The sequence below is a fragment of the Pseudomyrmex gracilis genome, unplaced genomic scaffold (assembly GCF_002006095.1).
Source record: "Pseudomyrmex gracilis isolate BER0280 unplaced genomic scaffold, ASM200609v1 scaffold_70, whole genome shotgun sequence".
Taxonomy (NCBI): Eukaryota; Metazoa; Arthropoda; class Insecta; order Hymenoptera; family Formicidae; genus Pseudomyrmex; species Pseudomyrmex gracilis.
Genome location: NW_018020654.1, coordinates 326,066 through 340,431, shown reverse-complemented (window position 1 = coordinate 340,431; position 14,366 = coordinate 326,066). Strand labels below are relative to the sequence as shown.

The 14,366-nt window shown below is 38.0% G+C and overlaps 2 protein-coding genes across 3 annotated transcripts in view; one reads left to right on the top strand and one right to left on the bottom strand.

Annotated features, from left to right (window-relative positions):
- The first annotated feature begins 508 nt into the window (after positions 1-508).
- LOC109854601 (39S ribosomal protein L33, mitochondrial) lies at positions 509-3,387 on the top strand. The gene is made up of 3 exons (XM_020427848.1): positions 509-720; positions 1,119-1,222; positions 2,638-3,387. The coding sequence occupies exons 1-3, from the start codon at positions 680-682 to the stop codon at positions 2,697-2,699; spliced, it is 207 nt and encodes a 68-aa protein (XP_020283437.1). The 5' UTR covers positions 509-679; the 3' UTR covers positions 2,700-3,387.
- LOC109854600 overlaps positions 3,354-14,366 on the bottom strand; it is a 37,100-nt gene continuing 26,087 nt past the window's right edge. For both annotated transcript variants that reach the window (XM_020427847.1, XM_020427846.1), the window contains exons 3-5: positions 6,198-6,561; positions 5,528-5,898; positions 3,354-5,137 (exon numbers count right to left, since the gene is read on the bottom strand). In XM_020427847.1, the coding sequence (XP_020283436.1) occupies positions 4,203-5,137; positions 5,528-5,898; positions 6,198-6,561 (1,670 nt within the window). In that variant the 3' untranslated portion in view covers positions 3,354-4,202. The remainder of the gene's footprint in view (positions 5,138-5,527; positions 5,899-6,197; positions 6,562-14,366) is intronic.

Sequence of the window (14,366 nt, the reverse complement as noted above, 5' to 3'; positions counted from 1 at the left end):
CAATTTATTTTTTCCTTCAAAATTTCCAAAGAAATTTGTTTGATATTTAAAAGCTTTTGCGTATTCTTATGTAAAAAAAATAACAGATTTATAATTTTTCGGTTTGAATTTACGAACTTTGCCACAACTGTCTACCGTTCCGAAGAAAAACGCGATCTATTTGTAATTTTCAAAATTTCGAATCAACTCTCGAGATATTGCGATTCTCGAAATATCAAATGCGCGCGCATATTTCGAGAATCGCGGCACATATGACCAGCGGAAAGAAAAATGAGAGCGCGGGCAGAAGCTCATAAAAGAATTTTTACAATCCGTAAGCTAGCGCATGTCCACGGGCACATTGGCAACTACGTAGCGATGTCCACGAGCGATTTGTCGTGCGTTATGTTCAACCTTGGACCTGGTTCTATTCTTCGCTGGTAGACGTTGCTGTAGTTGCCAATGTGCACCACCCATGGACGTAGCGTTGGCTTACAGGGCGGAAAAGCTATTTGTTTTTTATATGACCCAGGCCGCCCGGACCGCGCGCGCTCTCAGTATTCTCTCTGGCCTAGACGTACCGTACGATATCAGCTGATACCAGTGTCATCGAACGTCAAATCTCCAAGTATACTTATTTATCTACAGCGCGTATTAAATATAAGCGTGCGGATAAGATTTAGGAAATCAAAAGCGCAATATGTTTATAACGAATGTATTATTGAAGAAAGCAAAAAGCAAGTAAGTAAAATCATCGATGAAACAAATGTAAACCTTGAGGTTAGGTTAGGTTAGGTTAAGGTAAAATATATAGAGTATGCAGTAAAAGTACAATTGGTCCAAATGATCTCTCCTGGTCTAATGCAAGGACTGCGAACCCGAAGAGTTTCTGAGTTTTGAATCTGCCTATCCTCTTGGTGTTTTTTTTTTTTAATACCGATCTCTCTCTGTGTTAAATAAGTTTCAACTGGAACTCCAGGCAACAACACCCCTGTACTAGACCGCGAGAGCATTAAACTAATCTAAGGCATGTATTGAAAATACAAAATTTGTAGTCAAGCAATAAAAATTCTCTTTGTTAATCAAACACAGCTTTATTATTGGGTAAAACTTAGTACTACTTGTGTTGTTTGTTGCAGAGACATCTTGGTTATGGCAGAAAGCATTGTGAGTGGCCACAGAGTGTTGCGTATTCGAGAAAGGCTAGCTGATAAATTAGAATTTATAGCTTTTGATCCTTTTGGTAAGTAATTAATTTTGCGTGTTAAGTTAGGTTCTACAATTGTAAAGTAATTGTAACTACAAGTAGTTTCTAATATCTAAGCCCAAAAACTTGAGTGTGCTTCGTCACACTTTTTAATGTAATCTTGTAATAGATATATGTGTATAGTGACCAAAAGTAATTAAAATATATAATACTTTAATAGTTATTTATACGCAAAGTAGTGTTATATAAATAATGATAAATAGAGGTTTGTTTGCGTCGCATGCCCCAACATGTTCCTACTCGCCCCAACGCGTCCTAACAGTGAATTCGGTAGCCTGCACTAGTGCGCACTGAGTGCGAGTTTTTTTTTATTCACAGGCGCGCGCTACGCGCACGCTATTGTTATTTTTATTTAACGTGTTGTCAGTGAACACAACCTGTCACCGCAATGACAGATAGTATATATGTCTTATAAACCATATAATACACATATGAGAAATGTCAGAAGTAACGCATGAAAATCAAACTCAAAAAATAGTGAGAGAGAGAAGTGGAAAAACAACACGTGACAGGGAAGAGGGTAAAAGAGAGAATATTATATATATATTATATGTAATATTCTATAACTATATATAATACACACACATACGCATATATGTATATATATATACCGTAATCACGTGACCGAAGTCAGTAACCCCGCCGCGGTCGCGCGGCCGAGGTCAGTGACCTCCCCCCACCAAGGCCGCGCGGCCGAGGTCAGTGACCCGCCAAGGCCGCGCGGCCGAGGTCAATGCCCCGCCAAGGCCGCGCGCGGTCAGTGACCTCCTCCCCCCACCAAGGCCGCGCGCCCGCGGTCAGTGACCTCCCCCCACTAAGGCCGCGCGGCCGAGGTCAGTGACCCGCCAAGGCCGCGCGGCCGAGGTCAATGACCCCGCCAAGGCCGCGCGACCGAGGTCAGTGATCCTAGCAAAGTCGCGCGGCGGAGGTCAGTGACATTACTGTAGTATGTATATAATACAATATAAAGTATAATATTATAAATATATAATAAATTATATGTATATAATATGTATTATTTAATGTTATATATAATATAAAATTGCATTCACGTTATTTTCACGTGTTGTTTTTCTACTCTTTCCTGTCACGTGACTTTAGTTACGTTTTTAATTTTCTCTACATATACGACGAACTGTTTCAAAACTTTTCATTATTTATTCTCTCTCTTACCGATTCGATTCGACTCGATCAACCAACCAACCAACCAATCGGCAACGCGGACGTCTTTTTTAATATAGGAAAGTTTATTAAAAAAGTTTTGAAGTTTTATTAAAGTTTCATTGAAAAAAAGCGCGTTGGAGCGAATAGGAGCATGTTGGGGCATGCGACGCGAACAGACCTTAGATATTTATATGCTCACAAATAATATACATAAATTTTTTTTACAGTCCAAAAAGATGCGTTATACAGAGAATCAAAGAAAATACGTAGTTTAGGCAAAAAAACTTAAATAAATGAAGTTGATTTTTCAAAAGATTTTGTTTTATTGATACTATCTCTGTTTCGTACAACGATTGTCATAATAGAGACTCCAGCTGTATCTGGCACAGAACATCAGACTTTGCATTAACAGCAAAGTCCTCTAAAGATACTCGGAATTGTTAATACTTGAGTTTTTCTTTTATAACCGAGTATTAATTAACATTTTTACAACACATGCTTTAATTTAAAATACTTTTATCTACGATACACGTTATATTATGTATATGTGAACATATTACCACCAAATTATTATCATCTACAATGTATGTAATTGATCGGTTCTAACAGAAAATTTTGTATCATAACGTGTATAAAATCTCAACTATTTATACATCGTAGCATGTTTGTTTTTACATAAAATTAACAAAGAAAAACAATTTTTCTCATAAACGCGAATTGCTGCAATTTTTCATGACAAATCTTGTATAAATGTGATAGTATATATGTGTAAATAAAGTTAACAAAATATTTAGTATTTGAATTAAAGTAACAGATCCGGATCAATAAAGTCCGACAAGAAAATATTCCCAATAAACGACACACGATATTTACATTTTACGACGACTTTTATTTTGTTTTGTTCTTATTGCTACACAAACAACAATGGAACATTGATCTCTATTTCACAAAAAAAAAAAAAAAAAAAAAGACATTTACGAACATAGTTACTTATTCCTTATTAACTCTCTCTGCTGTCTCTGAGAACTCGTCGATTTATAATTAATTAAAATATTACATATGTTTTAACATATATATGTTGTAATTCAATATTTAATTGATCGTAAAATGACGCGCGCATCATCAGCAACCGTATGAATGATATTCGATAGGTGTGTCTTGCGACTTTGGGAACCCCGACTTCTGTATTCCAGTCTCTAGTTGTAAGATTATGAGATATCGAGAGTTTGTATTCGATAAAACAGAACTATACAACTTTATTGAGCACATTGATTTTTAATACCGGCACTAATACTTGTTTTGCTTATTGACTTAACTTTCGTTCAGCGCTAAAGAAAAACAAGTCGAAGTCTTATAAAACCTAAAATGGAATATTTGAATCAAACTGTATTCTGATATTCAGTACTGCAAATCTATACGTTTACGTCACGTTTACTGACGTGGCAGTGAATATCGTAACACAGTCGTGTATATTATTTATTTCGATTTTTCACATTCGATTTCTTGAAGTAAATTCGACAGATCGCCCAATGTCACACAAGCAATAAAGAAAATCGACACCCCGTAATTTTTTTTTTTTTTCAATCGAATTCCACATTTGTTAAATATAAATGAAATATATATGTAAATCAAACAATTTGATAAAAACACATTAAGCATGTTCTATTTAAAATATTACTCCGCACTGTTGTTAAAAACTCCAATATTTTCCTGAAAATTATTGAAAATATCTTTAAGAAAGAAAAAAAAGTATCTCAATCGACTGTTTATCGAATGTTCATCTCCCGTTTTATTAAACCATGACACCGCGTTGTGCCAGCAATTGTTTCCTTTGGTGAAGACTCGGCGATTCCACAGTAATCTCGTCGACTTTTACGCTGTCGAACGACTTGGAGGTTTTGAAATTATTTAGGACGTTCAAGCACTTATTGCTCGTCATCTCGAGAGACTTGGAATTTCTTAGCGACGCGCTAGCTAGTTTCTTAATAGTTTCTGAGATAGGATACTTAAAGTCCGCTCTTTCTCTTTCTCTCTCTTTGATTCTTTGACTATCATCAACCACCAACAAAGAATCTTTCTTCTCCGCTTTTTGGGGATCCGTTTTATCTTCTTTGCTCATTTTCAGATTTTCGTGTTTCGTCCTCTGATTTTCGTTCTCGTCGGTTTTTACATTTCTACAGATCGTTATCGATTTTGATTGATTTTTGAGCGAATCCAAGCACGAATGCTCGTTTTCCTCTTCTTCCTTCCTATCGTCCTGTCCTAACAAAGACTTTGGTGGCGCCTCCACGTAACCGCTCTCGTCGCTGTCGGCCTCCTCGTCGAGAGAATCCAAAGTTAGGAATGAAACGTCCTCGTTCTGCAGAAACTCGTGCCCAGTCCTACCGGGATACGTCTCGTTCGTTCGCCTCTCTCTGCTTTGCGATTCGTCAATCCTATTCAGCATCTCGCCCCTCGGTCGATAATCCACCACATCCTCGAGATCCTCGACGTCCTCGAAGTCGAATACATTCGAGGTGTCTATCTCTTCCTCCTCCTCTTCCATCGATTCTTCCTCCTCGCTTCTCAGAGGTAACCTCTTCACCGGATTCATAGAATTGAAACGAGGACTACCGGTACACGTCATGAAGTGCGGCGAGCCTTCCGAATTTCTTCGCGGTCCCAGTCCCCCGCCAACTCGAGTCTCCGACAAGACCCTCTTGATCGATCCTCGTTGATCGTTTTGATCTGGCAAATGCATTTTGAAAGGTAAGCAAGTTTTAAGAAGTAAACTAGAGAGTAATAACGGTTTTTATATAGCACGTTTTCAACTGGTTTCTACTTGTCAAGCAACTGCCCTTTCGACACACTAACTAACTTGCAATAGCATTGAAATATTCGCCCGTTTAATGTTGGTTTTTTTGTAAAAGAATATTTTAAAATAAAAAAATTAGTACGTTACGCCGCATAATTACAATATTAAGATATCACGTAAGACAACATTTTAACTGATCGAATATTTTATTTGAAAGCAAGAAATTGATATTTTGCATTTCTGTTGCATTTGTTGAAAAATATTGAAAAAAAAAAGTGAAAACGCAATTAACAAAAATAATAAGTTCGCAAATGTGTGCTCACTCTGTGCGAGATGATCTTCCAAACCGGTGGCTGCTCTCTCCTCGCTCGTAGCCGTGCTGGCGGTTTCGCATCCGCTGGAGATGCTGCCGTTCTCGTCGGAGGACTCGCGATTGAGAGCGTCCAGCAGCCTGGCTATTTTCCAGCCGTCCTGATCCTCCCAACTGCGTGCCACAGTCTCCAAAGAGTGCAGTTCCTCCAGCAGTCTTTGTTGTTCTATTTCCTCGGCGACAGCGTCCTCCTCGATCGCCGACAATTTTGGCGCGCTCTTCGATCTCTCCAAGGGCGGCCGATAATTCTGGCCGCCCGTGCTCAGCAGAAGTTTTCTGCGTGGCAACGACGGGTTGTCGTACAACGCGTTTGCCAGAGACAACCTGCGTGACAATACATCATAAACAATTATTGATTTGATTCTTCATAATCTACGAGACATTGTACTCTTGATTCTTTCTCGCTTTTCTTGCTTCTCTTTCTTTTTCTTGGTTTTTTTTGTTTTGAACGAGAATAACATAAATTGTCTTACCGCTAGAAAAATGTGTATCTCTCGAACCACACTTAATCATTTATTCCTTTCCCTTTTTTATTTATTTATTCCTTTTTTTTTTTTTGTCTCTAAACTTTCTCGAAGTAGCAAGGAGAAACGTCGTGTATAAACATAAATATTATTTCTCACCTGGCGTTCTGCCTGGAAACCTTGTCCCGACGGAATTCCAGCAGCGCCTGCTGCAGTCTAGCATTTAGGATCGAGGCGAGTCTCCTTGCGGTCGACTCCTTGCTACACAAGGCGGCGTGGCACCTAAGTTCGGGCCTCAATCTACGGCCTTCGTGACGATACACCCAGACGAAGAGACGCGGGTGAGAAGCCGGAGCGGTGCAGTAAGTCACACGGTGGGCCCAGTACTCGGTGAGACCGTGATCCTTGGTGGTGGCGGTGAGACCGCCGCTGGTCACCGTAAGTCTCATAGAAACGTCGGGTCTGCTGCTGGTCATGTAATTACGCCATAGGGTCGACACGGGCTTCTCGACGCAGCCTTCACCTGAATATGAAAAAAAAAGAAAAAATCTTCAATCTTTCGGACTTTGTTACCGTCACCGTTTATATGATTGTTCACATGCTACACCAAGTTAAAAAGTTTTTACGAAAGTCAGTCCGAACAAAACAATACTCGAACCACTTTCTCTGTCTTCAAATAATATATAAATATATAAATTTATTTAAATATATTTTATTCTCACGAGATTGTTGCGCGATTTTATTCTTAGAGAAACAAGGCTAAACTCTTCGAGTCCGAATGTTTTCTGAGAAAAGCCGCGGGGTAATTAAGTAAAAGAAGAAAGGAATTTGTTACACATAATTAGCCTGTTTAAAAGCAACTGTGTCTCTCAGCGGTATGCGTTTCGGTTTGGCCAAAGTGTGTCACTTTGCGAGACTGACCTCTCGCGGATACGCACGATCTGCGCGCATACCTCCTTGTGCATTGCGACGATCTGCTAGTCGGCGATTGAAGCACGTCGGTATGTACGTACATACTTGCGGACGCGACACAAGTACGTCCATCCAAAGAGGCAATATCTCCCGGACTTTTGATACAATTCGATTTGCCGCTACGGCGCGCCATCTTGGATCGCGTTACCAATTTAGAGATACACAAGTACAGTTACTTGGTTCGAAAGCGAGCCGAATCGCCGAGTAAAATAGGCGGAGAATGACAAAGAGAGAGAGAGAGAGAGAAAGGGTAAAAAGGAAGGGGAAAGGTGCAAACCTGAAGGGAAAAAAAAAAGGAAAAAAAGAAGAGAAAAGGCGACGTAGGACAAGTGGGTAAGTACACATGCCCGGGAGTCGTCTCTCGCGATTCCGCTATTTGCGAAAAGTGGCGATCTCAAGCCTGAAAGTGGTTTGCGCGCAAAAAGCGGCAGCACACACAGAGAGACTGTGTCTCTCGCGTGTGTATACACACGCTCGTTTCTCGAGATATAAATCGCGAGGCGAGGTGGTTTGCACCGGCGAAGCTGGCGATAAATTAAAATCCTGATAGAGCGAGAAAACGTTTATTTTGAAATGGAATTTTTCTTATTTCTCGCGTTACGTGGGAGACTTCAACAACGTAAATGTTATATCAATTTGCAATGCATATATACATATACATATATATATCGCGCGCGATGCTCTTTACAATTACAAATAGTTATCTGATTTATCACCGGGGAATAAATTATTATTATTATTATGCAAACGTCACGGATTTCTTGGATGCGTGTTGCGTCATCAGCGCGCGCGCGATCGTTATTATATCGCCACGCCGGTCAAGATTGATAATCGTGACATGTTTGGCGGCATTACTTTTTACCCGTAACAACAAAAAGTCTTCTTGCGTTTTATAAACAGCGGTCTATAGGTCAGTCATTATGCAAATGATATTGAAGGATTACGCGCGCGCGTGTATGTGTGTGTGTGTGTATTACGCGTGTAATCCCTCGAGATCATCGGCTCTCTCTCTCGGACGACGTGGCGCGATAACGAGATCAGCGCTTTCGTGAAAAATATGAATAGGAAAAGACAAAACACAACGCGAAGAAAGAAAATATTGTCTTCCTTTTCCTTCCGCGATAATTGTTTTTCTTCATGTTATCTCTTTAATTAACCGCGCGTCCTCTTAATTAACCGTCTGCGTGATTTTGTTTTTGAGAGCACACCCTCGTCGAAAAGCAAAGTCGAAAACAATATGAAGTTTTGAAAATTGTGTTTTTATATAACTTAAGTATCTTTATGTGAAAAAAATATCTTTATATAATTAAATATTAACAGCAAAAAGTTTATTAATTATAAATATTATACACGAGCACGTTAAACGAGCAGTTGCATAATGTACGAGTGACGATTTATAATTTGTAAGAAAAAGAGTATATCGATTTTTACACGTACAATCTGAACCTTTTGAACTACATTTATGTCACGGATTTATTTATGTCGCTAGGCATCAGTGCGAAAGTGCAAAAGACAAGCATCTAAGAACTATGCGAACACATTCTCAATAACACGTGTCTTAGCAATATTATGAAATAATGCAAAAAAAAAAAGAAAAAAAAAACACTGGGTATTACCACAAACGAGCATTCTTCATACATTTTGTTACTATTAAATTATGTCAACACGTCACATCGTCGTGAACGATTGGTATGTAAAAAGAAGTAGCGCGACATAAATAAAAAATGTAAGTGTTTATCGAATCGCGCAGTATCTTCCGAGAATGAAAGGCAGATGTGTGTGTGTGTGTGCGTGCGTGCGTGACTAAGAAATAGATTTTTTTTCCAAGCTTCAGCAATTCACGTTTTAAAAGCCGCTTGATTGTCAACTTTGAACCGACGACAAAAGGATGTACGATCGTACATCGATCAAGCACGCACGATCTCTCTGTTATGAGACGATGACACTCCGTCTTTCTTTCAAAGACAACACGATCACGTGTGAATTTCCGATTGACGTGTCGAGATTTCGCACAATCGTTTTTAAAGATCCGACATCCACACGTGGATCATCTATTCTAAATTGCCTGCTCAAACTTGTATAAAACAAAAAAAATCTCGTTTTTTCTCAAATATTATGCAAACTTTATAATTTTTTTTTTCTATCGAGTCGATACCTCGCGCGAGAAAAAAATAAAAATTTTAATGTGTTACAAAATTTACATTTTAATTTCACAGGAAAAGTAAAATGAGTAAGTATTAATTCATGTGCAATTGATACATGTGCAAAACAAAGGATCCGATTAAAATTTTCGAATTGAGTTCGAATTATCGCGTGTAACAATTTGCGCATTTAAAAATTGTATTTCGCGCGCGTTTACATTCAGCGCGCACGGCTGACATTGACCGAAAAACTCTTTGCTGAAGATCGATGTAGTGTAGAAATGTATTCGTGTGTAAATTTATGGTTTTTTTTTTATTTTTATTTAAAACGCATCTCGAGAGAAGAACGCGTGTATGTAAATTAATGTATACACGACTCGTGCTCATCGCAGAACGACGGTAACGTATCCGTAATCGCGCTGTATACAGGTTCGGAAAAAGGGCATGAAATCGAATGCAAATAAATACGCGCGGAGTTAACAATGGGTTCGGTATGTCTGCCTATTTTGTGTGCAGGAAGCCTTGTACGTTCAATGGCGCAACATTTTATTCCGAGCGTGTCCAGAGAAAGCGCGCCGGGGAGATCCGATAAAAGCGATCCTTCGCCTTCAGGTGAAATGGCGTAGCGTATTCCAAACCGCTTTATAGAGAGCACACGCTGCAAAATCCTTGGTAACTTTCTACATTTTTCAAACAATCTCTTCACTTTTTTTTCGCTTGCTCCGATAAACACGAACCGATGAGAGAATTTTTCTTTTTTCGTGTGTTTTTTTTTGGTTTAAATTTCATAAACACAAATTATTCTCGCAATTTTATTTCATTCATTGAAATATTTCTCGGTCTTCGTTGCAAATAATAATATAACAATATTGTTAAATTGCGTTATAAATAACGCTCTGATGTTTTGTTCAAACAATCAATTGATGTTTTTATTTTTATTATCGGAAATTGTTTCAAAAATTTAACAAAATGCGCATCTCTTTGACGAAAGAGGAAATGAATTTACACCTTCGGGTAAGTTGTACAAATCTGGCATAAATGAAATTAATTCCAAGTCACGGACCGTTCATGGGCCGTGACGATTCATCAAGTAGCGCGAACATTGCGATCGAATTATTGCGAACGGAAAAACAGACGGTCTGGAACGACGCGGAACAGGAAGCGACGACGAGAGAGAGAGAGGACGCGGCGCGTCACGTGCTCCCCGTCACGCTGTCAAGTCACCGACATATTAGTTGCTGTCCGAGTCATTTAATTAAAGTAATGTCGCGCGCGAGTTTTTTTTTTTAGCGGTCGGTTTAGCGCATCGGATCTGCGTGCGATCTTTTGTTTCGATTTCGCAAGAAGAAAACAAGAAAAACATTGCGCGCGAAACTTTCCACGGGAAAAGCGGCGTCGGCATCGCGTGACCGAACTGAATGTCGCGTGCATTGTGCGCGCAATGGTCAGATGCCGAGTAACGTTACATTACACAGATGCGAAGTAAAACGCGGTGCAATAACGGGTCTCATTTTTCACGCGAATCAACGCCGCTAATTAATGCCGAAACAAGATCTGCTCTCGGACACATCTTCGATACGTAACACACCACTAATGTTTTTAATTATTCATTGTATAAAAACATTTTAACTTATAATAATTATTATAATAATTAATAATTTATATATGTTTTATATAAAATTTTTTACGTTTCGTTTTTTCGAAAATGACCGATTGATTTATTGTATACACGTGTGCTTTTACGCAAAAAAAATTACGAATAAAAAAACAAAAACGCTTACAATTTAATTTAAATTTCGAAGCTGCGGAAAAAGTTGAACGTTGCTCAACTGACGATTTTTGAAACAAAAAGTCGGTTGCTTGCTCGAACAGTCAAAAAAGCACGTTTAAATTTTTGACTGACATATAAGTGTCTCCGTTTTTGTTACTCTTGAACGACGTGTAAAAAAAAAAAAAAAACTTAAATATTACTTATCCATATTATGTAGATACAGAAGTTGCAGAAGTTTCGCGGAACATTTACAATATTCTGTTTCCTTATCTTTTGCATAATCGAAAACGTTACGTAAAAAATTAGTGTCTCCAAAAGGAACAAGCATTTTTCTTGCGAACGGAAACACATGAATTTCGTTCGAATCGATTTTCGCGTGGAAAAAAAAAAAAAAAAAGAAAAACAAAAACTACGCAGCACTCAAGATCAATGAGTACGTTAATACATCACGTTCGACGGAACGCATATTAATCATATTTTGCCGCGCGCGAAATTATATCTGTGCAATTAAAGAAACATATCTATCCGTAAATGATGATTTACAACAAACCAAAACGCACCGCGATACGAAGATACATATTAATTATTGGAGATTATATATGATTTATATATGACTGTAATTATTGCGCTTTATATACAATAATTACACGATAGAGTGATTTAAATTGGTTCCTTCACATTCTTGAGATGCAAATTTGCACAAAAACGCGCGTGCTTACGTAACGCGCAATACGTTGCGAAAAAAAAAACAATCTGACGAGATCGTTTTGAAAACGAGAATAATAATCTGACGCGTCGCGCGCGAGGTGTGGCAACAAAACCTTCTCTTAAAGATTCATAATTTAAAACACGTCGTGTACGTGACTGCTCGCCATATTTTTTCGTCATTAGGAAGAATTGTTCGTCGCGAATCTTTTTTTTTACGATTAAGTAAGTATATTTTTCCTGACTTTTGCGTTTCTCACGAAACCCCCGCTTGCGTCGGAACGCGACGCTGTGGATCAAATTGAGGACAAAAAAAATCCATACACCGGCATAAAGTTTTATATTATATTCCCCTGAATGTGTTACTCCAAATAATAAAATTCTCAAGAATGAATAATTGTTCCGAACACACGGTAGCGTGTGAAGATGTAATTTTTATAACGATAATGTATTAAATAGAAAAAAAAAGCGCGAGAGAACTGCTATTACATTGCGTTTTATTAACCGAGACGTAATATGATCTCAGTTTTCTTCTCTTCTAGAATCTTGCGCGTTTTTGTCCGCGAAACATATATTTTGCATTAATATTATTACTCTCCGATTCCATACGATAGTACGAACATTGATAGTCGATTAGTATTACTTTTTGTCGTTATTTTCAAGAATTCGAACAATTATTTTTCTCGCGCATACATTATACTTATTTCTCTTAATGTTTGCAATTTACCTTATCACTTATGAGCCGCTCCACACCTTCGCACACTCAAGATATGTCATTATATATGTTTCTCCGGCAGGTGTGTATGGCGCGAATGCGCGATTAAAAATAAAATAATGAGTATTATTACGTTGTTGACATTGTAATCTGTTTAATAAATGTAATCTTTTTAATAAATAAACGCGCGTCCTGTGCTAAAAAGTGAGAAGAAGTGACTGTGTGTCCGTGGCTCTCTCACTATAAATAAGATAAATTCGCTTTTATCTAAATACAAGTGCTAACTAGATGCCCGAAAACTTGATGCTCGACTCGGGAATTTCCTGCTTCGGCAGGAAATTAAAATAAAATTAAAATTAGATTGCCGAGAGAACAAAATGCTAAATTTACTTGTTTATTCACATCTAAATGTTTTGATGCTCGAACGATTTATACGGAAATCGACGTGTCATTCTCAAGGCCCAAAGTCGCTATATCCCGCGCTAAGTTTTCTGAAATAGGATGGAAGCACCGAAGTGGCATCTATTTTTTTTTTTTTGACGAAAGTACATCGTTTCAATGTTGGGTACAGGTTGAGACGAGAAGTCAGCGCTTCCTCCTCCCATTTTAATTTTCTGACAAACGAGTCGAGCAAGTTTTTGAAAAATTGGACACCTAATTAGCGCTCAATTTTTAAAAGTAAGAGCGGATTAATTTTCGCTACGGCGGGAAGGAAGGACCAACTTAACGAAGCCTTAAAGCGGCTTCTTCTTTTTTTTCTTCGAACATATAAGCTTTCCTTGGTTCTATACAAACTAAAACTGTGGAAGAGAGATGGAGGAGAGACAATAAACTTGCGTGACCGCGGATATTCTTCTGGAAGACGAAGGACGACGTGAAACAAGTTCTCAAGAAAAGGACCGGAAACGGCTACAAAATTTAACGAACGAACGAATATATTTCTCATATCCAATAACGAATATAATTATCTCTTATCGCACGTGTACAAACACACACGTCTTTATTTTTATAGTAAACAAGTTTCGACGGAATGAGACCGTTATAAATCTCCGAAGAGAGGCTCGCGAGCAATGTGCGCGCGCGCGTATGTAGGACGTCCGAAGTGTCACGGGATTCTGGTTCTTCGAATTAATGCAAGTAAATGATGGAATTTGCATATTTATTATTATTAATTTATTTATATTTATTACATTGTTACAGTCTGTAACACACTGTTATTTTTTTTTTTCACATCGTCCGGTTTATCTTTTCGTGAAATGTTGGTTTTCGAGGAATAGAAGGATGTCTTTTTAATGGATCTATCGGCGATTCTGCACTAATCACGTTCTAATTATAAATTAATAATTTTTTACTTGAGGTACATATATATATATTTTTTTCCACATCGTCCGGTTTATCTTTTCGTGAAATGTTTGGTTTTCGAGGAATAGAAGAATGTCTTTTTAATGATCTATCGGCGACTCTACACTAATCACGTACCAATTATAAATAAATTAATAATTTTTTATTTGAGGTACATATATATATTTTTTTTTCCACATCGTCCGGTTTATCCTTTCGCGAAATGTTTGGTTTTCGAGGAATAGAAAGATGTCTTTTTAATGATCTATCGGCGACTCTACACTAATCACGTTCCAATTATAAATTAATTAATGATTTTTTATTTGAGGTACATATATATATATTTGTATCAAAAGCGTCAGATTGTACACATATTTGTATAAAGCGAATTGTGCGTTGACTGAAAATTGTTTCGTGTTTGCTCTTAGACCCCTTAGACGGCAGCGGCTGATCAGAGATACAAAGAAAACGAACATAGCTGATAAGAGAGAGTTGTAAAAGAGCTGCGGCTATTTATAGTTCACGCTTGGTACTAGCTCACACTACTATTTTGCGCTAAATATACTTGCCATCTTTGAATTGGATTTGCCGAATCTCTTCTCGTGCGTGAGAGAAGAAAATTCTTCGTATAAACAAATCCACACGTTCAGATATATGCGTCGACAACAAATTAAAACTTACTT

Coding starts and splice junctions, on each gene's coding strand:
- LOC109854601 (XM_020427848.1), top strand. CDS start 680: ATGTTTATAACGAATGTATTATTGAAGAAAGCAAAAAGCAA. Junction 721..1,118: donor TTGAAGAAAGCAAAAAGCAA/GTAAGTAAAATC, acceptor TGTTTGTTGCAG/AGACATCTTGGTTATGGCAG. Junction 1,223..2,637: donor TATAGCTTTTGATCCTTTTG/GTAAGTAATTAA, acceptor TTTTTTTTACAG/TCCAAAAAGATGCGTTATAC.